The following is a 26,000-nucleotide window of genomic DNA, read 5'->3' as shown; positions in this document are numbered from 1 at the left end:
GGACTCAGGGATAGAACGGATTAAGCCTGTTTACAAACACACGATAGTTTATATAGTCAAAAGGATGGTCATTAAAATTAATTTGCAAAGATTCAGCACATCCCTTTTTTCCTATATAAGTTGAAGCTTGCCTTTAATATCATAAAGTTGAAGAATTACTACTTTTTTTTTGGGGGGGGTACCAAGGATTGAACCCAGGGGTGCTTACGCACTGAGGCACATTCCTAGTCCTTTTTATATTTCGATGGGACCTTGCTAAATTGCGGAGGCTGGTTTTGAACTTTGATCCTTCTGCCTCAGCCTTGAGCCACTGAGATTACAGGAACACACCACCGTGCCCAGCTGCATGGAAGTTTTTAAAGGATCTTAAAACCCTAGCATTGGGAAGACGGCACACTTCTTCTAGTACAGGTGACCAAATATTTTAGCATGTTAAAAGGCCACCCTACCTCCTGACTAAAGTTCAAAGTCTCTTATGCAAAGCTTGCTTGGTCAAATGGTTTCAAAATCAGTTTTCTCTCATTCCAGGCTTCCTCCCCCCCCCCCAACACCCTGAGCATGGTAAGCAAGGGGGTTACCTTTGAATTACACCTCTAGCTGAGGCTCTCCTTTTGAATTGTTTTAGGCACGGATTTCGATTTAGGCTCCAGGAACCTACCTGATGCTTGGCAAAACTGTTGGGGGAGGGAGCCACCAACTGAACTCCGTGATTGCTGGTATTCCATAGTTCGTCTCCCAATCAATCCTATTTAGAATTAAGAATCGTGGCAGAACCCCAACACTGCCTGCCCAAGTGACGGGAAGAGTCAACAGACAAAACTTTTCACTTCAGCGCAACAAAGAATAGCAAAACAGTAGCTGCTAAATCAGGGAAACTTAGGACTTTCCTCGTTTCCAGACAAAACTCTAGACCACGCAGTAAAGTGAGCCCCACCAACTTTCCAAACGGTGACGAGAAAACACGCGAGCACCCAGAGAAATCCCCAACTCTCAAACAATAATCTCCCACTTTCTAACCGCTTTGGGTTCCGCCTACCGGAAGTGAAACTGGAGGAAACGCCACGTCAAACGCGTGGGTTGACGTAAGCGCGCTGACGTCATGCGTCGTTCTTCCGGCGATGGGTGGTCCTGGGATAGGGGTGGAGGCGGAGCGGAGGCGGGGCTTGGGGCTGGTCGAGCCTTTGGTGGGTAGGTGGGTTCAGACTGAGGGGACTACGGGTCGGCGTTGGGCTCAGCGGACTCGAAACAAAGGACTATCCGGTAGGGTTTCGACTAGGCACCTTCTGGTTAGTGTCTGAGCGGCGGGTCGAGGCTTCTGGGTCATCCAGTGCCCTCGCGGCGCGGTCTCAGCCGGTTTCTCCTCGCTTCCATACACCCAGCGCCGCGTTGGGGGACCCCGCACAGCGGCACCTGCTGCTGAGGGACCCCGCGGCCCGCCCAGGTGCTCATGATGGGGCTGATCTTCGCTAAACTGTGGAGCCTCTTCTGTAACCGAGGTGAGAGCGATAGAGCTGCGCAGCGGCTGGAATCCAAGCCAGCGGGGTCCGACCCGTGAAAGGGGACAGTGGAGGCAGTGCTTTTGGTGGACCGAAACATTCTTAGACGCAGAGAAGTGACTTAGTCCAGGGGGTGGGCAGAAACTCGGTATTTTAGACCTGGAGAATGTGCAGGAGAGACCTGGCATGTGGGGAGAAAGAGGGACTCAGAAGAGAAGGCATCTGGTCTCCCAGAATTCAGACAGTATTTTTGGATCTTAGTGGAGCAAAGCGGAAAACACTTAAGGATGCCTAGAGGCATATTTGAGGGCCTATTCAATTTCAATTAGGCATCCTTGAGTCTGTATTTTGCCCCAGGATAAGTGTTCGCCCAGGAACCTAAAACTTCTTTATCTTTCCTTTTTTTTTTTTTTCTTCTTCGAAACTCGGTGTTTTGTTTTCCATCCTACTGTCTAAGCCTTTGCACCTACTTGTTCTCCGATTTCGCTAGGGAATGAGTTCTTTTATACCGGTTTCCAGAAATCATGCTAACCTCTCCACCTTATTTAGGCTTTAAAACAAACAAACAAAAAAAAAACCCTCAGTGTTTTCGGTTTTGTGTAACATGTTACGTGTCCGTAATTAGTCGAGAACAGGTTATGAGACAAGTAGAAGTTTCAAGTCCAAAGGGGCAAGAAGTTGTAAAACCTGTTCTGAGTCAGAATGAGATGTGGTTTCTTGTGAAGAGAACAAATACCCAGACCAAAAAAAGGGGGGGGGGCAACAGTAAAGTTTTAAGGATTATTTTAGCAGAATGATTTCTTAGTAATTGAAACCACTTTTAAATTCATCAAGTTTCATTTTGCCAGGCATAATTTTTAAAGCATTTTGGTTTTTTTATGCTAGTAGCAATTTGTTAGTTAATGTACAAATCCTTTTTCTGGATTTAAGAAGTCGTGAACTAGAATGTGTGATGCTTCACTTGTTCTTTAAACTGGTAAGAACACTAGTCTTTCCAGATTATAAATATAGATAAAATAACATATATGCAACATGTGTACCCATATATATGTAAGTATCACTCTTCAAGTGATTTCAAAAGTGATCAGAATTTTAACTACCTGTGGATATTATTTACAAATTTAATACTTATTATTTTGACAGCTAAAATGTTCTGAATCTTGTTCTAAGAAATGACTATGTTAAGGAGTGTTTAAATACATAATTGAAAGCATAAAGATTAATAATCACTTCTGTTTATCGTCCCCCTTAGCTTAACAAATAGAAATTACTGAAGTAGTTGATTCCTTGTGCACCCTATTCCATTTTCTTTTCTCCCTTTTCTCTTGTATTACTGTCATTTATCATGTTTGAGGCTTTCTGGCTGAAACTGGAAAGTAGTAAAAAATATAAAGTTTAGAAAATAAAAGACATTCATGGGCTATATTTTATAGTCACAGAACTGCTTATGCCTCTTAAATCACCATTTCTACCTAGAATTTTTATTTAACTTACTTGTTGAAAATTTAGAATTAATGGTTATTTAATTTTATTCTCATTCTGCAAAATTTACTCATATGGCATAGGAGATAGAAAAATTAAAAACAAACTAAAAAAAAAAATACAAACCTCACATGCTCTTAGAGCACTCAAAGATTAGTAGACAGACATAGAACAAGCAATATGGTAAATTGCTTCCCAGATATTCCTAAAAATGTAGGTGGCATCAAGAATGAAGTGATCAATTTTTCTTAGGTGGTTCCTGGAATACTTTGCAGAATAAGGTATACTTGGACTTAAAGATGAGTAGTAGGTTAGGAAGCGTGCTAGATACGCTGGGTAAAATGGGCAAACTCTTCTCTGGAGAAGAGCTAATTAATACAAAAGGGGAAAAATGAAATACTTTGGTACATTTAAGGAAGCTGAATAGTTTTATTTGGTCATATAATATATTGATTTGCTTGTTGCTTAATTAGAAGAGATGAGAGTGAAGAGTTAACAGCAGGAACCAAATCACGTAGGGCCTCAATATGTAGAGCAAGCAGTGAGAGCCATTGAAGAGTTTGGTCTTTGGATAATTGTTTAAAACAGAATGATATGATGAGACTTATATCTTAGTCCAGCGTGGGGTTGTTTTTTTGTTTTTACTATATCAGCAAAACTACCAATCGAAGTATCTTCCATTTTCATCACAATACACACCTAATCCGGAAGTATTCAGTTTGGGTTGTATATTAGAATAATGCCCACGATCACATGTTAGACCAGTTAAATCAGAATGAGGGAGGGTGTCCTGGGCATCGGTGCCAAGATAATTCTAATACAAAGCAGTGCTAAGAATTACTGATTTTATGTACTCCTTTCCCTTAACTCTGTTTCCATATTTCCTCTTTGGTTTCGCAGCATTTTAGAGCCCCAAGCATCTTCTTATAAACAAAATATCTTTTTGGGAATAAGTATACTAAAACATGTATGTATTGTCTAAGTAAAGCAATTTAAACATAATTAATCCTTGCAAATTTGTATTATTTTAATTTTAAGCTAGAAGGTTAATACTTTGACAGAATTATCATTGAAATAATTTCAAAATCCGATTGCCTTTGCAAACATTATTTTATATATTTATGTGTTTGTATATGTGTATTTTCATAAAACATACTTGTGTGGGCTATCTTTAAACTTCCGTCTAAAGTTTGACATATCATTTAACTTTTATAGGCTTGGTCCTTTTTTTCTGTTACAATTGCACACACTGTTCATCAGTTTTTTCCTAGTGTAATCTAGAAAGACAAATGAAATAAGTTTTTTGTTGTTCATTTTCATAATCAAATAACAATAACATTAATTTCATTAATCATTTCTTTCTCATTGGTGATTTTCATGTTATCATTTTGAGCATTAGTATCTAGCTTTCTTTTTCTTTTTTTTTTCTGGATACTGGGGATTGAACCCAGACACACTTTACCACTGATACTACATCTTCAATTCTTTTTTTTTCCCCTTCTCACTAAGTTGCTGAAAGCCTCGCATAGTTGTTGAGGCTGGCCTCAAGCTTGTGATCCCCCTTCTCAGCCTCCTGGGTTGCTGGGATTACAGCATGTGCCACCATATCCAGCTTGATATCCATCTTTTTATGAGTGTTACTGTACATTTCTAACCTCTTAAATCTTGTTTCTTACATTTTCCCCCTTTGCTTATTCTGCTCGTAATTCTGGACTTTTTGCTGGTTTCATATATACCAAACTTATCTGTCTGCTTCCTGTCTTCTAGAATCTTCTAGAACATTATTTATCCATACCTTAGCAAGGTTCAGTCCATTAATTTGTTCAGATTTCTGATCACCCCATTCCTTAGAAGACTTTCTTTGTCATTTTATTAAAAACAGCACTCTTCCTGTCTTAACACTGTGTCTTTACTGTTTTTCTGAATAATATTTTTCTATACCCACAATCATATTATGTTTATTTACTTACTTGTTCTATTTCTTTCAATGGAAATAAACTTGTGGAATTAACTTGGTCTTATTCACTCTTATATTTACAGTGACTGGCAAATAGGTGGTGCTAATTTTTGTCAATTTTTTTTGCTTTATTTTATGCAAACATGAAGTTTTATATCAAAGTAGCATATAAATTGTTTTTTTAAAAAATCGAATAATTCTAGTCTTAAACTGATAAGTATGTCAGTCATGTCTCTATAAACTTTTCTTCTAATGTAACATACTTCCATATTTCTGAATACTATGCCTGTATGGAAATTTTAAACATTATCATTTGCTAACTTATGGTAAAAGAGAATACTATTATGCCTGTTCGATTCCTTCATCATCATAATATAGGTTTTTGGTATAATTTAATCTCTTTTTATGAAGACTAAAGTCTTGTTACCCCTGGGCCATAGCGTGCTTATAATTGTTTCTGTTTTTCCTTTAATATTTTTACCCCAGTGTAAATAATTACAAAATTGTTTTAGTTTTCTTTGCATGTTTGGCTAAGAGGTTCCTGCTCCAAACCCAACATTTACCTCTCTGCTGGTTTGAACTTGTCTTTGCCATTATTGTACAGTTTTTTGTTTGTTTCCTTAAACCAAGTTACTACATCTCAAGCTGTTTTAGTTTTTTTCTTTTTGGAGACAGGGTCTCACTAAATTGCCACAGCTCTCCTCAAATTAGTAATCCTCCTGCCTCAGCCCCTAGAGTAGCTCAGATTATAGGCATGACATTTTCAGTTTAAAGATAAAGATGTAGCTCTTTTGCTGGATGCGGTGGTGGTGTGTGTCTATAATCCCAACTTCTAGGGAAATGAGGCAGGAGAATTCAAAGTTCCAGGCTAGCCTCAGCAATTTGGTGAGGCCCTAAACATTTTAGTGAAACCCTATCTTAAAATAAAAGATAAAGAGGACGGGGAATGTGGCTCAGTGTTAAAATACCTCTGGGTTCAATACCCATTACCCCCCGCACCCCACCCCACCCAAAAAAAACAGCTGTGTTGGAAAGTTTTTTGTTTTGTTTTGTTTTTTTTTTTTACAGGAGAGGAGAGAGAGAATATCCTTTTTTTTTTTTTTGGTAGATGGACAACACAATGCCTTTATTTTTTTTATTTTTTTAATTTTTTTTATGTGGTGCTGAGGATCAAACCTGGGTCTTGCCCATGCTAGGCGAGTGCTCTTCCACTGAGCCACAATCCCAACCCCATCATCTGTTGGAAATTTTTAAAAATTTTCTCTTAGGGTTTTTTTCCCTAGAAATATTATTGATTATATTATTGCTAGATTGGTTTTCAAAGATTCCTTTCCATATTGCCTTTTTTCCTACCTATATTTTCTGGGTTATTTCCTTTGTCTTCCAATCTCCCCATGGAATATTTTGGTTCAGCTACTATATTTTGTATATATAAAAGAAATTTTTCTAACTTGCTAAATATTTTCTTACTGTTTTTGTGTCACTGTTCAATGAATATTGTCTTTTCCCTCTTTAGTTTTTTTGAGGTTTTTTTTCTGTTCTCTAATATTATGTTTATATTTTTTAATTAAGCTTTCACAATGGAAACTTGACCTATAGCTCTCTCCTTTGCATGAATACAACTACTGTTTTATAGATTTGCATTTTGATGGGCTATGCTATGACTACCCCTAAAACTTTTGTAGGTATTTTTATTTCTCTTAAGAAACTGCTTCATCTTTTGTTTTATATTATCTTTATACTTTTATCAGCAATGTTTGAGAGTTGTACTTGTTCCACATCCTTACCAACATTTGCCATTGTCAGTCTTTTTAATTTTAGTTGTTCTGTTGGATGTGTAATGTATCTCATTATAGCCTTAAGCTACATTTTTCTGGTGGGCATGCTAATTTCCTTGTTCTTACCATTTTTTATATATATATATATATATATATATATATTATATATATGTGTGTGTGTGTGTGTGTATATCTTTGAAGACAGTTCAAATCCATTATTTATTTAAAAACAATATATATCTGTTTGTTGTAATCTTAGAAATTATTACTATATTCTGAAATGGGTTCTTTGTCAGATTTATGTTTCGTGAATATTTTTCCCCAATCTGTGACTTTATCCTCCCCATCCCACTGCAATGCAAGGGATCAAATCCCTGGCCATAAGCATGCCAAGCAAATGCTTTACCACTGAAGTGCACTCCTGTTCCACCTCTGTTCATTTTGTTAATGGGAATTGTCCTGAGAAGAAATTGTTAATTTTGGTGAAGTTTTGTTTCTTAAACAAACAAAAGCTCAATAACTTTTATCTTTAAGGTACCTGCTTCTTTCATCTGGAAGATTAAGCTAGTGAACCACCTCAGATTATTTTTGGGTTATGATATGACTAGGAATTGGGTTTCATTATTTTTTCACATGGCTATCTGTCTGTTCTAGCATAATTTTCTGAGACTTTTTCCCACAGATGGATTACTTTGGAGCCTTTGTCCAAATTCAAATGATCATATATGTCTTCCTTTCCATTGGTCTGTGTCTACTCCTAAGCCATATTACACTATCTCAAATACTGTAACTTTATGGTAATTTTTGTGTGTGTGTGTGTTTTTTTTTTGTACTAGGGATTGAACCCAAGGATGCTTTACTACTGAGCTAGACCCCAGCTCTTTTTATTTTTTTATTTTTGAGACTAGTTCTTACTAAGTCGCTTAGAGCCTTGCTAAGTTGCTGAGGCTGGCCTGGAATTTGCTGTCCTCCTGTCTCAGTGTCCCTAGTTACTGTGGTTACATCACATATGCCACAATGCCCAGCTTTGTGGTAAAATTAGAAATTTGTACTCTAGAGTTCTACAACTTTGTTTGTTAATCTTTTAAGATAGAAAATTTTAGTATTGTTTGTTTGTTTTATATTTTACTAATCCCTGCCACTTCCTTCTTTTTACTCTTTTTTGCTACTTCGCTTCTTAAGGATTAAACATAGTAGTACTGATTTTCTCTCTTTAAATGCAAGTGTTTCAAAGCTATAAATGTCTCTCTTGTGTACTACTGCTTTAACTGTATTCCATAAATTTTAGTGTTGTATTTCAGTATTCAGTTTGAAATATTTTTTACCTTTTTTTTTTTTGGTGATTTCTTCTCTGACCTATGGATTACTTATGAGTATGTTGTTTTGTTAAGCAAATATTTGTTGATTTTTAGATAGGTTAATCTTAGATCCTAATGTAATCTCTTGTGGTTAGAAATATACTCTATAAGATTTCAATTTTATTTCAAATTTACTGAGATTTTTTTTAGTGACCCATCTGTGATCTCTTTTACTCTTTGTACGATTTACATTTTTTCAACTGTGAACATGGTCATAGAAGCTTAAAGGCTGTGGACTAGATTGTCTTTGCCCCTTAACATTTGTCTTTCAAATCATTACATTCCTGTGGACAGCATTTAAACTTTCTAGATAACTAAATATGTTAGATCAATAAGAGTATTTTGTTTTGTGTTGTTGTTGTTGTTTGGTACCAGGGATTGAATCCAGGGATGCTCTGCAACCAAACTACATCCCCAAACCTTTTTAAATTTTGACATATCTCCATAAATTGCTGAGATTGGCCTTAAATTTATGGACTCTGCTTCAGCCTCCATAGTTCCTGGGATTGCAGGTGTGTTCCACCAGCTCTCTTTCAGTATGTTCTTGTTAAAGTCTTCTCATCATTATTCAGTGAGTTGGGGAAGTACATCTTTGGATTCTTTTTAACTTTTAGAATACTGTAAAACTCAATTTTGTCACAAAAGTGGGTAAGTATCACATTGGGAAACCATTAGCCAAACTTGAAAAAATTAACACATTTTACTAAAATGTTTTCTTATATTTACTACTATTTAAATTTTTTCCTGTTATTCTATTTACATTTACTATTTTAGTAATAAGTGTTAATAAGTTAAGTAGTAAGGAGTAAATGATAAGTAATGAATACCCTTGTATTTACTATTTTAGTAGTAGAATGTTACTTAAAAATTGAGAAGAAGCTTGACACGGTGGTGAATGCCTGTAATCCCAGTGGCTCTTGGGGCTGAGGCCGGAGAATTGAGAGTTCAAATGCAGCCTCAGCAAGAGCGAGGCATTAAGCGACTCAATGAGATCCTGTCTCTAAATAAAATACAAAATGGGGCTGGGGATGTGGCTTAGTGGTCATGTGCCCCTAAATTTAATCCCTGTTAAAAAAAATTGAGAAGTAGTAAAGATATGGAACATGGTTATCTTTTTCTATAGGCTCTATACTTCTTGAAATAAAACTATGTTTTAAATACCCATGAAGATATATTTAAATGTTTTTAAACTTTAAAAATAGTGTATATGAGGAATTAAAAGTAAGATCTTTTTAAGCATTTTATTTATGTATATGTAGTTTGCTAATAATGTTAAAATATGATCATGAAGGCAATATATTGCCTTACTAGTTAAAATTGCTTCTCTGGAACCAAATACCTGGCTGGATGAGGTTCTGTTTACTTTGCAGCAGTATGCCCTTGGGAAAGTTATTCAGCCTAAGACTCGAGTTTCCTGTCAGTAAAATGAGAAATAATATCACTTTCTTCTGGGATAATTACAAAGATTGGTCTAGATAATGTATGCGAAATACTTAATGACAATCTTCAGTATCTCTTTTTATTATTGACATTACAATCTTCAGTATCTCTTTTTATTCTTGACATTTTGTTCCTTATCTGAAAGTTGAACGCTAGCTTTTTCTTACCTTTAAGAATATTACCATGTTATACCTCTATTACTTCGTATTAATGGTGCTATTTTTTAAGTGCTTGTTTACCCCACTTTTAAGATTATTGAGGTTAAAGTCTTTTGCTGTTCATTTTAATCATGAATATCCCATAGTCAAAGCATTTAGTGAACTCAATAAATGTTGAATTGTTGAATCATCATATCTATATTGTTGGTTTGAAAACATTGAATCATCCAGAAATGTGGTTATTGTTGGTGGTTAAAGGAAAGGAGAGGGAAGTGAATATAGTGTAACCTAACAGAGAAACAAGTTCTAGCTTTTCTTATGTCAGTAATTTTGTGATTTTTTTTGGGGGGGTGGTTCATTAGAGGTACATTTGGAGAGGTACATTTGGAGATGAGGTATGTGAGAGAGAAATATTTCTCACATTCTACAGTCTGTTCTAAACTATAACATCTTATGACTCTATAATTAATATAGCAGGGATAAAGAAGGTTTGAGAGCATATTTATTTTCAAGATTCAGCCATCATTGCTATGTAGGCTTTTTCCTCTTTTTTACTGTCTAACTTTTTTCTGTCTACACCTTTGCAATAATTCAAACATATATTTTATAAATATAGTATCCCAAATTTTCTAAATCACTAAATTTTATTCTTTTTTTCTTTGTTTGGTTTTATGGTTGTTTACAAACTATATTTATAGTACTTGCTCTAGTTACATGATAGCATTGGGATAGATGTGCTCTACTAGAATGTAGCAGTCCCTATTTCATGATATCTTTCTTACACATTAAAATGAGAAGTTGGACATTTGATCATATTTTAACAATATTAATTTTAATGTGATAAAATAATTTTTGACACATTTTACAATTTATTTTTTAATACCACTACTGTTTAGTACCCATGATGCTAGTCTATTGGGCATCAATTGGTATTCTATACTAAAACTATAAATTCTTTTTCCACTGAGTAAAATTTAAAAATCGAAGAGAAAATTTTTCTTTCTTTGATTTTTTTTTCTCCCACTTTTTTTCTTTGAAGTTTCTTTTTTCATTTTTATTAGCCATTGTTTTTTAACCTGCTCCTGTGTACAAGCAAGGGCTCTTACTTATTTCTTTTGGATCCTCATTGTGTAAGTCTGTGTCCCTGTACAACTTACAAAATAAAAACGTGGACCGATTTTTAAAGAAATCCAAAAGAACTAACACCATAGCCAAGAATACAAAAACGTTCATCAAAATTAAAACTTTGCTATTGAAGCTTTCCTTCATTTAGTACAAATAAACATACATTATGTTGGGGTCTGGAGATGCATAGATAAATAACATTGGAAGAATCTCTCCCAGCTTCTTGTTGGAGAAAGAAGCACAATTTGGTTTCCAGGAAGGTATTTCTTTTTCTTTTTCTTCTGGGATTGAAACCAGTAGTACTTAACCAGTGAGCTACATCCCCAGCTCTTTTTTTACATTTTATTTGGAGACAGATCTCATTGAGTTGCTTTAGGACCTTGCTAAGTTGCTGAGGCTGGCTTTGAACTTGAGATTCTCCCGGAAGTTATTTCCAGTGAAATGATGTCCTTGGTAATGATCTCATGGTATGCAGACACATTTTTTTTAAAGAAAACATTCTAATTTACTGTAACTCTGATAGTTATGGTAATGTCTTAACCTAAAATTATTTTTACTCACATTTCTATCCCCAACACAAATATTCCTGCCCTGAACATGGGCACCTTTTATTCTGTGACAGCAAATTGATTTTTCCTTGAATGGGTAAAAACTTTACTAACCAGTATATGACCGTCAGCATACTCAATTAGCAATTATTTAGTAGCTTCCTAAAACACAATTTCAACTCTTATGCAACAGAGTGCATTTTTAATTGGTTTTTAATCAATGACTTTTGAACTGCTTTTATTCTTACTGTACAGATGATGATAAATATATTTTTCAGAACAAAGATCTAAAACCTTATTATTCTGTGCTTTTTAAAAACACATAGGCATTCCTTTATAGTTGATGTTCTCTTATAGATAGACTCAGATTGTTGATGGTAATTTTAAGATCAGAAGATAGAATTCAGTTTATTTGAAGGATAATTGTGTATACCTTCATCATAAGAGTTGAAATTGTGTGTTTTAATTGCCAGAATTCCTTGTCAGTGTGGGCTAAAAGCAGTTTTATACAACTTGAATGAAATCTATATGCTATCCACCTTCAGAGTTTGTCTCTCCTTAATTCACTTTGGAGACCAACCTTTGGGAGACCAACTTTCAAAATGATGCATGATTTTTACTGTTAGGCCTTTTAGTACTCTAGTTGTCATGATCATCAAAATGTGAAGCAGAATTGTTTGAAAATGGCTCCAGGGTGGGGCACGGTGGTGCAGGCCTGTGATCCCAGCAGCTCTGGAGGCTGAGACTGGAGGATCGCAAATTCAAAGCCAGTGTCAGCAATAGCAAGGCACCAAGCAACTCAGTGAAACCCTGTTTCTAAATAAAATACAAAATAAGGCTGGGGATGTGGCTCCGTGGTTGAGTGTCCCTGAGTTCAATCCCAGGTTCCTCCTGTCCCAACCCTGCAAAAAAAAAATGGAAAGAAAATGGCTCCAGGTATTCACTTCATTTTGGTAGTGTCTGTCCATTCTCTTCCCCTGATACTCCTGAGTAGCATGGCATCATCTAAAGTGATGATTGTCAGAATACTGCTTTGGTAGCTTGCAAAAGAGAAGACTTGAAACTTTCAGAGAAATACATAAATACTTGTAAGTTTTGCTTACCCTTTGATTAGTGACTTTCTTCTAATTGGTCTCCAGATGCTGAGGAAGTAAAGTTTTCAGCTGCTATCAAAATTTAAAATGCCTGTGCTAAGAGTGCTCTTATTCTTATATTATAAACAAGAACAAACAGCACAACACGTCAAGAGTGCCTCCATTAGAAATTAGGGGATATGAACCAAAAGAATGGAAAAAGAATTATAGTGACTTACAATAAGTAAACTAGTTTCATTTGGTTTAGTTTTGTTTTACAAAGCAGCTTCTCCTTTTTTTTTTTTGACTGATACAGTATTAAGGCTTTAGAATAGGAATATGACCTGAATTCAGGTAAATGTATTATCAGAATTTTGACACTCATCAGAGGTTATCAAGAGAAACAGGATACAAAATGCTAAATTGTTGACTTCAAAATAATTTGTATTCTGGTTCTTGTGACAGCTTCCATACATATCCTGCTTTCTAAGCATTCTGCCCTGGATTAATGAAATCTTTAATATATTCTGTGTGGTATCCAGAGGTTTTCTCTTTTTCATTCAAAGAAGATCTTAGATTATCTACCACTTACCAGAATAATTAGACAGGCTTTAATAACTGCTTATAAAGAAGTGACTAGTTAGTGCATGGCACCAGAAGGAGAAAAGCACTGAAATGACTTTTGTTGTACAAAAAACAATATCTGCACAGGAAAATTGTTGAATTCAGATTGAAAAAAGCACTAGACTGAGTGACTGCTTATATTTCTCTAAATTAGTACAAGCAGTGAAAAACTAGTTAAGAATATGTGTGTCTTGGTAACAGAAATTATTGCAGTTTTCAGCTAAAAGAGGGTTTTTAAAAATTTTTTATTCTAATTTATATATGACAGCAAAATGCATTACAATTCATATTACACATATAGAATTTTTCATATCTCTGGTTGTGTACAAAGTATATTCACACCATTCAGGTCTTCATATATGTACTTAGGGTAATGATTTTTAAGTGAATAGAAGAAAAGTATCCTGGTACATGTAGGTGGAAAATCACAACTAAACACAACTTGACAAAAAGCTAACTTGATTAGCAGAGACTTTAAGTAGCTGTGTAAAGCAGAGTCATATGTTTTGTCTACATTAATGTTTATACCCAAAGTGACGGGTGCTTCTAAATTTATTTTAGTAGTTCAGAAGTAGAAATCCAGTAAATAATTTTCATTAACAGGCTAAGTAATAATCATTGTTGAAAATGTGTAATTGTATGAATACATGTAGTTGTAGTATGCAACAGTATTAAATGTTTATGGTTTGCTTTCTTTCTGTAGAACACAAAGTAATTATAGTGGGATTGGATAATGCGGGGAAAACCACCATTCTTTATCAATTGTAAGTATGGATATTTAATAGTTTTTAGTATTTTAGTTATTGAAACATTTTGTAATTAACAAAAATGAGATGCCATTTTTATTCACTTTTTCAATATAATAGGAAGACTTATATATGTTTTTTCAGCATTTTCCCAAAAAAGCAAGTAAATAAGCTGTCATGTTTTGATAAATATATATTTCTACAAGAACTTTGTTTTCTGTCCTTAAAAGAAAGAACCAATATTAAGTGGATAAAATGGATTTCACTTAGTTCTTCTCATACCAGCTTGATATTTCTGGGAACTTACTACTCTCCTGACTAATAGCTTTGGAATTAGTTAGCATAACCAGACTTGTCTGAAGTACTGATGATCAAAGTATTGCTTTATTAGCTCACAAAAGGGAGAAACTTGAAATTTTAAGAGTAATATATTAATGCTTTAAGAAATTTAATTAAGAGTTTAATTAACTCATCCAAGTAACTCTTAATATTCTGTCAGTGCTAATGCAGTGATCCTTTCAGTGCCAATGAGATGTTAACTTACAAAAATGGATCAGGATCTGAAGCATTTTTACAAATAATAATAAAGTACTTTACAGGATTGCATAGCTCTCACCTCTTCCCTCCACATCTTGTGTTAAAAGTATATGAATCTAGGGCTGGAAGTATAGCTCAGCACAGCTCCTGTCTAGTATGCAGGAGGCCCTGGGTTCAAAACCCAGCCTCACAAAAAAAATAAATAAATAAAAAGACAAATGTGCATCAGTCTGTGGCTCACCAGAAATATTCACTTAAGCAATACATGTTATTTTTCAGTTACTCTGCTAGAAACTTACTATCTGTGGTTTGTTTCAGAGTTCAGTAACTGCTTCTTTTAACACATTTTCATTCATTATCCATTGTGTATTTTAATATTTTAAAAGTCTTTAAACAACAAATATAGATATTTAAGAAATTTCTCATCTTTATTATAATTTCATGTAGCCTCAAATATATATATAAAACTCAGGAGAAAACTGGAAGCCTCTTCCAACACAGTACTTTGTCATATTGTCAGCAAACACATGTTGAATTAAATAATTAATGTAACTTAATGATTATGGCAGTATAAATATACAGTTCATTTTATGTAAGATTTTTATTTGCCCATGGTCTTTTTAAGTCTGTAATTTGGGTTGTACTACACTGATTGGGGGAGGGGGGTTATCAGGGATTGAACTCAGGGGAACTCAACCACTAAGCCACATCCCCAGCCCATTTTTGTATTTTATTTAGAGACAGTGTCTCACTGTGTTGCTTAGCACCTCTGTTTTGCTGAGGCTGGCTTTGAACTTGCAATCCTCGTGCCTCAGCCTCCCAAACTGCTGGAATTAGATGTGTGTGCCACTGTACCCAACTGCACTAATTTTTTGACTGACCTAGGTCTTAAATTTCTCACATAGCCTTTGATGTACATGTTTGTGCGTATGTGTGTGTTACTGGGAATCAAACCCAGGAGTTTTCTGCCATGGAACTACATCGCCAGCTCCTTTAATTTTTTTATTTTGATACAAAGTTTTGCTAGGTTTCCCAGGCTGGCCTGGTATTTTTAATTCTCCTACCTCAGCCTCTGAGTAACTGGAATTACAGGTGTGTACCACCATGCGTATGGATAGCCTACTCTCCAATGGTTGCCAGTGGTCAGTCACCTAGAAACTTGGTTGAGGATGAGGCATTGGTTCTGACCTAAATAATAAAAAATTGGTGGTATATGAATTTTTTTCCCACAGAAATGCAGACTCACACTACAGTGTTCCCTTCTATCCAAATCAAGTTTACATCTCATTCTATTAAAAAAACAAAAGTCTTCAGCAACTCCAGAGGCTGAGGTGGGAGGATCACAAATTTGAGGCCAGCCTCAACAACTTAGCGAGGTCCTGAGAAACTTAATAAGCCTTCATCTTAAAATAAAAAAAGAAAAAGGGCTATGGATATAGCTCTGCAATTAAGTGCCTCTGGGCTTAATCCCCAATACCAAAAAACAACAACAAAAAAAGTCTTCAGTACTTGTTCTTTTTTAGATCTTTTTTTTAATATTTACTTTTTAGTTGTAGTTGGACACAGTACTTTTGTTTTACTTATATATTTTTATGTGGTTCTGAGGATTGAACCCAGGGTCTCGTACGTGTGAGGCGAGCGCTCAACTGCTGAGCCAGAATCCCAGCCCCCATTTGTCTAGATCTTTATTGGCACAAATGTTCTCCAAGTATTTATTTTGTATGCTTATGGTTTTTATTTTGAGAAAGGTTGATTCATTCTTAAAATATAGGGATAAAACTTACTTTTCTTCTCAAAATGTACAAGAGAGTTTTTATAGTGTTTGTCTTTTTCAACAGCTTAATGAATGAAGTGGTCCATACTTCTCCAACTATAGGAAGCAATGTTGAAGAAATAGTTGTAAAGAATACTCATTTTCTTATGTGGGATATCGGTGGTCAAGAGTCCCTAAGGTCATCTTGGAACACATATTACTCAAACACAGAGGTATGCCAAGAATACTTCTGATTTTTAACAAGAAAAAGAAACAGAAAATAGAATGTAAATTAGGATTATTGACAGTTGTCTTTTAATAAGATTGTTTTTTTAATACAGAATTCAGATTTTTTAAATAGAAAAGGTAAGGAAAAGAGTATTGGGAGTGATTATTTATTGAGTTCTTACTGTTGAGTAGACGCTCACAGTTTATTCTTTTAGCAATATTGTAATATCTCTAAGTATTGGAGAAATTTAACATTAGGAGAAATTATACAACTTTTCCCAAAATCTTGCAAAAATAAAAAGACATGATTAAAGAAGGAGTAAAATATTTTTAAGTATGATTTAACATAAGATTTTCAAATAGCATCAAATGAATATTTAAAATTTTGGTGAGACTGTATTGTAATGTTTAAAAACAAAAAAAGATGAGTTTGCAGCATCCCTCAGAGTTCTTTATCACTTATGTAATTATCTTATTACTTCAGAGATAGCCTGTGGAACAAATCTGGACTATCTACAGTTTCTGCTTTATTTTTTCTTAGAGGCCAAGTTTTTATTGTTGTTGCTTTAAAGTCATACAGTGATGATGAGAGGTTTATCTTGAGAATGCTAGTGTAAATAGAATCCATGTAATTTTTCTTTGCAAAGAGGTACTCCTCAGGAATTATTTTCTAAAATGAAGCCTTTTAAAAACTGGATTTGGGAGAAAGTGAAATGGAAAGAATTTTTGGTGTGCAAAGTTGCCTTTTTAAGAAAAAGATGTATATTGTAATACCATAACTGTATGTGTGCGTATATTCTAATGCAGTGTGTAAGTACTAAACCAGGATGAGTTATTTCAAATATTCAGCACTTGTGGTAGTACTTATTTTATTTAGGTTGGGGGTGAGGAGAGGCAGAAGAGTAGATAAGCAAATATTTTTGTTATAGGTTAGATTAATATACATTTGTCAACAGCATAAATACTTTTTCCAAAGCTCAGTTAAATTCAGCTGTGAAAGAGCAGTTCACCTTTGAGAAATAGGTCAAAGTTAATTCTAGATGTTTCAAGTGTACTTAAAACACTTCAGAAGGGTAGTTTTTGAAATTGATGAAACTCTAGGCGACTTGCCCTTAGTTCATAAAAAGATTTTTTTACTGATACCATATGTATGAAATGTTCTTTCAATAAACTATTTCTGTAAGAATATCAAAATTACTATGAAAAATAAAGGCCTTTGTTGCAATACCAGCATGACACCTAGCATCTGCACTCTTAGATTTCAGACAGGGATCTGATCTGTGTGGTATTTTACTAATCTTTTTGTTCACTCTTGTCATCTTGCTTTTTTTAAAAAAATATTTTTAGTTGTAATTGGACACAATATCTTTATTTTATTTATTTATCTTTATGTGGTGCTGAAGATCAAACCCAGGGCCTTGCATGTGCTAGGCAAGCGCTCTACTGCTGAGCCACAATCCCAGCCCCTTGCTTTTTAAAAATTCTTTGCATTGAAGTGACTGACATCCAAAAGGTACATTATAATCTAAGGAGTTAATTCCTGACATCTTCCTCTCATTAACTCACATGTAATTCTTGGTATTCTGTTCATTCTTCCTTTGCTGTATTTCTTTCTCTTTGCTTTTGTCTTAAACCCTTCTCAGGTTACATTTAGATTACTCTAGTTGTCTCTCTCTAGTTTTAAGGTCATTTCTATAACTTAACTCCATCTTTTCTATCTTATCTTAGATTACCACCCTACTTTACATAATCTTTAGCACCATATAATCTCATTTTTAAAATTTATCTTCTGTATAAGGTGTTTGAGCTAGATGCCTTTTCTTACTATCTTTTTTTTTACCTAGCAAAGTTACTTTCATTCTTTGTTTTTATTTTAGTTTGAAGTTCCTTGTATTTTTGTTTGCAAGACCAAATTTTTTTTCGTGTACACCTTCACCAATGGATTACTCCAGTTGTCCTGGCTCTCTTGCCTTTCTCTCATCTCACCTGCATAATCCTTTAGCATATTAACACCAATACATATAATTTAACATAGTTTAGCACTTTCTTTGTATGTGGTACTGAATAGAATGCAGGGCCTCATATATACTACGCAAATGATGCATGACCTACATCCACAGCCCCTTTAAAACTTTTTTTTTTTTTGAGATGGGATCTTGCTAAGTTTGAACTTGAGATCCTCTTGCCTCAGCCTCTGGAGTAGCTGTGATTACAGAAATGCAAACCTTCCCAATACATTAGTATTATTCTTAATGTGTTTTAACTTTTTCTTTCCAATAAGTGGGAGACTGTCTCATAAATATATAGCTGATTATTAGTAAATGAATAATAGAGTAATGTTTTAGTGAAAGTATTCTTTAAATTACTGTTTCTTTTTATAAATCAATTTTATTCACATTTAAAAGCAAATATTATTACATAGTATATATTCAAAAAGCACTTTAACAAATAAACTTGGTTACAGTTTTTGTTTATTAAAATTATCAATTATCATCTTATTATTAACATTTTGTACTCTGTAAGCTCTTGGTGACTAAAAATAGCACTATCTATTTTATAGGAATGACAATGCTATGTGAAGAAGCTACTAATATCACTAGAGTAAATTAGAAAATTTTTCACCATCACATTCAACTTACTTAATTTCTTTTTTTTTAATTGTCTTCTAGTTCATCATTCTCGTTGTTGATAGTATTGACATGGAACGACTAGCTATTACGAAAGAAGAATTATACAGAATGTTGGCTCATGAGGTAAGTTTTGAAAACATATCTTCAAAAAATAATGGTGTCAGGTCTCTGTATATTGGTTTTGCTTTTTTATAATGATTAGTATACAGTGGTATTGGTTATTTCATCATTAGTAAAACTTTACATATTGAAAAATTTATTTGTTCTTTTTAGATATATATGACTAATAGAGTGTCTTTTGGCATATTAAACATTCATGGATTATAACTTACTCTGATTAGAATCTTATTCTTGTGATAGTACATGATGCAGAGTTACCTTGGTCATATATTCAAATACAAGGCTAGGAAAGTGATGTCTGATTAATTTGTACTGTCCTTCTCATTCCCCCTACCTTTCCTTCATTTCCTTCCTTTCTTTAATCCAGTGGACTTCTATTCTTCCTCTCCCACTCTCTCTTGTGGGTTGGCATCCATATGTCAGAGAGAATTTCAGCCTTTGATTTTGGGGGACTAGGTTATTTCATTTAGGCATATATACTCCAGTTCCATCCATTTACTGGCAAATGTTATCATTTTGTTCTTTATGGCTGAGTGATATTCCGTTGTGTATATATACCACATTTTCTTTATCCATTCATTTCTTGAAGGACACATAGGTTGTTTCCATAGCTTGGCTATTATGAATTGAGCTGCTGTAAGCATTGTAGTGACTGTCACTGTAGTGTGCTGATTTTAAATCCTTTGGGTTATAGACAGAGAAGTGGGATAACTGAATTGAATGGTAGTTCCATTCCAAGTTTTCTAAGGACTCTCCATACTGCTTTCCAGAGTGGTTACACCAATTTGCAGTCCCACCTGCAATGTTTGAGTGTATCTGTTTCCCCACATCCTTGCCAACATTGTTTGTTACTTGTATTCTTGATACTTGCCATTTTGACTGGAGTGAGATGGAATCCCAGTGTAGTTTTAATTTGCATTTCTCTAATTGCTAGAGATGTTGAACATTTTTTCATATTTTTTTGACCATTTGTATTTCTTACTCTGTGAAGTGCTTGTTCAGTTCCTTTGCCCCTTTATTTATTGGGTTATTTGGCTTTTTGATGTTAAGTTTTTTAAGTTTTTATCTGGAGATTAATGCTCTATCTGAGGTGCAGGTGGTAAAAATGTTCTCCCATTTTGTAGGCTCTCTGTTCGTGTTCTTGATTGTTTCCTTTTTAGTTTAATACCATCCCATTTATTAATTCTTCATTTTACTTCTTGCGCTTTGGGGGTCTTATTGAGGAAGTCAGTTCCTAAGCCGACATGATAGAGAGCTGGGCCTACATTTTCTCCTAGTAGATTCAGAGTCTGTGGTCTCATTCCTAGGTCCTTGATCCACTTTGAGTTGAATTTTGCGCAGGGCAAGAGACAGGAGTTTAATTTCATTTTGCTACATATGGATTTCCAGTTTTCCCAGCACCATTTGTTGAAGAGGCTCTTTTCTCTAATGTATGTTTATGGCATCTTTGTCAAGTATGAGGAAACTGTACGTATGATTCCTTTGATCTTCATGTCTGTTTTTGTGCCAATACCATGCCATCTTTGTTATGATAACTCTATAGTATAATTCGAGGTCTAGTATTGTGATACCTCCTGCATCACTTTTCTTACTGAGGATTGTTTTGGCTATTCTGGGCTTCTTATTTTTCCAAATGAATTTCATGACTGCTTTTTCTGTTTCTAGGAACAACATAATTGGAATTTTAATAGGAATTGCATTAAATCTGTATAGTGCTTTTGGTAGTATTGCCTTTTTGACAATATTAATTCTGCGTATCCAAGAACATGGGAGATCTTTCCATTTTTCTGAGGTCTTCTTCAATTTCTTTCTTTAGTGTTTTGTAGTTTTCATTGTAGAGATCTTTTCCAGCTGATTCATCATTAGTGTATTGGAATGCAATTGATTTATAGGTGTTGATTGCATACCCTGCTACTTTGCTGAAATAATTTATGAGTTTTAGAAGCTTTCTGCTGGAGGTTTTTGAGTCTTCTGTATATAGAATCATGTCATTGACAAATAGGGATAGTTTGAGCTCTTCTTTTCCTATTCATATTCCTTTAATTTATTCTATCTAATTGCCCTGCTGGGGTTTCGATGACTATATCGAATAGGAGTGGTGAAAGAGGGGATTCCTGTCTTGTTCCAGAGTTTAGAGGGAATACTTTCAAGTTTTCTCCATCTGGCATGATATTGGCTGTGGGTGTAGCACAGGTACTTTTATAATGTTGATATATGTTCCTAGTTTTTCTACTGTTTTGAACATGAATGAATACTGAATTTCATCAAATGCTTTTTCTGCATCTATTGAGATAATCATGTGATCTTGTCTTTCAGTCTGTTGATGTAATATATTATTTTTATTTGGTTCTGTATGTGGAACCAACCGTGCATCCTTGAAATGAATCCTACCCGATCATGGTTCAGTATCTTTAAATATGTTTTGTATGCTATTTGCCATTATTTTAAGATTTTTTTTATCTATGTGCATCAAGGATATTTATAGGGTCTGAAGTTTTCTTTCCTTGATGTGTCTTTGTCTGGTTTTGGTATCAGGGTGATAGTAGCTTCATAGAGTGAGTTTGGAAGGGTTCTCTCCTTTTCTGTTTCATGGAATAATTTGAGGAGTATTTGTTTAAGTTCTTTGAAGGTCTTGTAGAACTTGGCTGAGAAGCCATCTAGACTTGGACTTTTCTTTGCTGGTAGGCTTTTGATGGCTTGAAATTGATGTGTTGAATTTTCTGTATCCTCTTGATTCAATTTAGGAAGATCATGTGTCTAGAAATTTGTTGATGTCTTCATGATTTTCTATTTTATTTGAGTATATATTCAAAAAAATCAATGAAATAAAATGTTGGTTCTTTGAAAAAATAAATAATATTGATAAATCTTAGCCAAGCTAATGAAGAAAAAGAGAGAAAATTCAAACTACTAAAATTCCTGATGTGGAAAAGGAAATAACACCACAGACATTGCTTGAAATATAATTGATAATTAGAAGCTACTTTGAAAATCGGTACTCCAATATATTAGAAAATCATGAGTACATATTGAAAATCTTGACATCAAAATTTGATTACTTTTGCAAACATAAAAAAGCCTGACATTAATTTATAGGCTACTACTCTTTCTGCAGTGTTTTTTTCCACATTGAAATTTCTTATGCATGCCTTAGAATAAAGTGTGATAAGTGAGATATGAAAAAATAAAACTTTTAGTAAGTATTATAATTATTAAATTATTTAATGAATAATGAGTAACGTTCTCATTGTAACGTTCTCGTTTAATTAGTTACACATGACAGTAGAGTGCGTTTTGACACATCATACATAAATGGAGGATAACTTCTCATTCTTCTGGTTGTAGGTGATGTAGAATCACATCGGTCGTGTAGTTATATATGCACATAGGGTAATAATATCTGATTCATTTTACTGTCCTTCCTACCCCCATACTCCCTTGCCTCCCGTAACTCCCCTCTAACAAATGTTCTTATGAAACCTTTTGATGTGATTTTTCTCTCAGAGGTTGTCCAGTATCCTAAAAGTAGTGATTGTTATTTCTTTGCTTATTTTTATACTTTTACTGTGTTTTACTGTACCTCTTCTTTAAACCTCTTATACTTATTATGTGTATTTTTTTATTTCAGTTATTTTCACAACATTGAAATTTAGCCATATGTCTATATTTCAGATTCTGGTATATTCCCCCCACCACCACCACCAGGGATTGAACCCAGGGGCACTTAACCACTTAGCCACATCTCTAGCCCTTTTTCATATTTAAATAGAGACAGGGTCTCACTGAATTGCATAGTGCCTCCCTAAGTTACTGAAGCTCCTTTGAACTCAATCCTCCTGCCCCAGCCTCCTGAGAAGCTGGAATTATGGTTGTGTACCACCAAGACTATCTGTATATTTTATTTTTAATTTAACTCTGTTTGCCCAAATATAAAGATAAAACTTTTAACTATCTGATTTATGTTAATCTGTCTTTGTTAGACTGAGCCATTAAATTGTGATGGAGATTATTTTTATTTCAACAAAATTTTAAAATTAATTATTAGTGCCTGATCATTTTAAAGTAGGGACATTCCATTATAACTGTCTGCTGAGTATATTTTACACTTTTACTTCATTATTTTAGTTTGACTAATAATATCTCACATAATAGAGTTTTTTTTATTGATTGCAGGATTTAAGGAAAGCTGCAGTCCTTATCTTTGCAAATAAACAGGATATGAAAGGGTGTATGACGACAGCTGAAATCTCTAAATACCTCACCCTTAGTTCAATTAAGGATCATCCATGGCACATTCAGTCTTGCTGTGCTTTAACAGGAGAAGGGTAAGTGTTAATCAACCTGAGGGGAGATATGGGTCCTTTCAACTTTTTTAGGCAAACCTGTTTCCTTCTTGGATCTTTGTTTCTTTTACTGTTATTAAGGTGGTTTTTATACTGTATCTCAGACTTAGAGGGTTGCATTATTTTAGTAAACAAAATTATAACTTTTTTATAATTTTTAATGTAAATGTAATATTTAGCTAGAAAAAAGCAATAATTTTTATTTTATCTATTTATATCTAGCTAAGTTACACAGGCTGACCCAGCAAACTTGAATCCTCTTGCCTCAACCTATTGAGTCACCAGGATTACAGGTGTGGTTCACCATGTCTAGCAATAATAAGTTTTGAATTAAATTTTCACAGTCCAAAATTTTTATTGTTCATTTGTTAACTTTTATAATTTTTTTGAGTGAGAGAAAACTATTATATCACCTGAACTATAAAGGAACAGAATGTTTAAAGAAATTATATATTTTATGCAAGGACTTAAACTCAAGCTTCCAGTTTTTCACAAGTATACATCTCCTTTATTATCAGAAGCCTTTTTGGGAGACAAGAAATTTTTCTAGACAAGAAACATTTGAGATAAATGCCATTGTGGTGTATTCTTTTCTAAGAATTTGAAAGTGGATATTAAGCCAAGGTGTGTTATACATAGATTATATAGTTTATATCTAGGAACTTGTTTTTCTTCATATCAACCTAACTTCTTAGTTTTCTCCTTAGAGATGCTTGCAGTATAATAGATGTGCTATAGAAATGCTTTGACCCATGATTTTAAGGTTGTCTGTAGGTATTTCATTCTTTAGAGTTTAAGAGGGTAAGGTGAAGTTCTTGCCCTTTTTTTTCCAAGTGGTTTCAGTTAAAGGGGAGGTGCATTTGTAGTCTTCATGTCAAAACTGCCAAAGCTGTATCTTCAAGATGAAAATAAAGCAGTTTCCCACAATGACTCATAATGATTTAAAATCATTTTAAGTGAATCTTTTATTAATTTTAAAAATACTTCTTTCTTTGTGTAGGTTATGCCAAGGTCTAGAGTGGATGACCTCCCGGATTGGCGTAAGATAACTTTTTAGCTTGAAAGAGACTGCTCTATTTATTCTATGACATGAACATTTTTCCTAGTACCTTTGGCTGCTGAGGCAGCAGCATGTTTAATTTATAACAACACAAACCTCTATGAGCAACACTTGAATCAAGTGCAGCTGAACTGGAACATAAAAGATTTTTTCTTAACTTTTTTTAAATACACTAATCTTCAGTTGGATGAACATAATGCATAACTGTTTTCAGCAACAGAACTCTTCTGACTGCTTATTCTGTATTCTAATTATTCAGTGACTGCCTTGTAAAAAATGTTTGTCATATGTTTAATGTTTTCAAAAGTATTGTTATAACCTTTATGACCAATTTCTTTCCATTCATGATCACCACTCCCTCCTTCCAGTTTTGACAGAATTTTAGTGGAAATTATCAGGTACTACTTCCAAATTTTTCCAGCACTAAATATTTGTTCTTTTTATGAATCAATTATCTTTTTGACAGACTTTATTCTAAAGAAATAAATCTGCCTAGAAGATACATATAAGAAAGATTATCCATCATGAATATTTGCCTTTAATTCCCTCTCATATTGCATTTCATGGAAGAATTGTAAGTTGCTATTAGCATGGAAATTAAGTGGACTATTAATTTATGTAAAGAAATTGAGTTCACTTTTGTGCTTACAACATTTGGTAAAAACTAATCCAGGTAAAATATTTATTTGAAAGCCTGGCATGGATGGTAAATACTGTTGGATTAATCTGGTAATAATCAGAAATTATTAAAGCACACCAGCACTAAAATTAAAATATGACATCTGAATCTATTTTACTATCAATTTGCAAAACTCTGTTATCCACAAAATTTCAGCTATTGTTTGAAGAAAACATCACATCTGCTTTGGACAGTAACTAAAGCAGAAGTATGAATAGTCCTTGTTTTTTCCTTAAAATTTAGTGTCTGTAATAGCATTTTTGCCACCAGCAGAATATTAAAAAACCATGGGGCTTTCTTTAAATATTTTTGAGAATGTTGTATGGAGTAGCCTTGAAACAGTTGCCATCTTTGAGTTATGTATACTTCATGTTCTAAAATCTTATAGGAAGCTGCTAAATTTAATTCTAGCTTTTATAATATTACTATAATACTCAAAGTTAGTATTCTTAACACCACATAAATTCAGAAATCAAAGTGCAGGAAACGTCATAATCAAAAGTTTATTTATTGGATAGCATTAAAAAGGTTTTGAGGCAGTTGTCTAGTATGAGTATGTAAGCATTGCATATTTTCAATTAAGAGGGAGGACAGGAATTTGAATTCTTTTATTTCAAATGTGTGATTTTGCTCTAAAGAAGGTATAGAACATATATTTAGAGAATATTATTCCATTCTTGCAGTATTTTTTTCTTTTGGATCAAAAATAAGATTCAGTGTTCATAAGAGTATCAAAATATCTGTTCAAAAGTGGTATTTTAATTTTAATATTTTATTTGTAAATGAATTTAAATTTTGCTGTTTTCAGGTATATTTTGTTTACTATATTGAGATTAATTAATTGAGATAAACTTGATAACGCTTT

General features: G+C 33.9%; 1 protein-coding gene across 1 annotated transcript; it reads left to right on the top strand.

Annotated features, from left to right (window-relative positions):
• Window positions 1-1,406: 1,406 nt before the first annotated feature.
• Window positions 1,407-24,618, top strand: LOC308640573 (ADP-ribosylation factor-like protein 5B). Its single transcript, XM_081312429.1, has 6 exons — window positions 1,407-1,496; window positions 13,743-13,803; window positions 16,161-16,308; window positions 18,973-19,056; window positions 23,227-23,378; window positions 24,397-24,618. Exons 1-6 carry the CDS (start codon window positions 1,448-1,450, stop codon window positions 24,443-24,445), a joined length of 543 nt encoding a protein of 180 aa, XP_081168555.1. The 5' UTR covers window positions 1,407-1,447; the 3' UTR covers window positions 24,446-24,618.
• The last annotated feature ends 1,382 nt before the right edge of the window (window positions 24,619-26,000 follow it).

Source organism: Spermophilus citellus, assembly GCF_964194105.1.
Source record: "Spermophilus citellus genome assembly, contig: SCAFFOLD_130, whole genome shotgun sequence".
NCBI lineage: Eukaryota > Metazoa > Chordata > Mammalia > Rodentia > Sciuridae > Spermophilus > Spermophilus citellus.
Note: the sequence above shows the minus strand (reverse complement) of the source record. Positions and strands in the feature narration are given on the sequence as shown.

Coding starts and splice junctions, on each gene's coding strand:
- LOC308640573 (XM_081312429.1), top strand. CDS start 1,448: ATGATGGGGCTGATCTTCGCTAAACTGTGGAGCCTCTTCTGTAACCGA. Junction 16,309..18,972: donor CATATTACTCAAACACAGAG/GTATGCCAAGAA, acceptor ATTGTCTTCTAG/TTCATCATTCTCGTTGTTGA. Junction 23,379..24,396: donor TGTGCTTTAACAGGAGAAGG/GTAAGTGTTAAT, acceptor TTCTTTGTGTAG/GTTATGCCAAGGTCTAGAGT.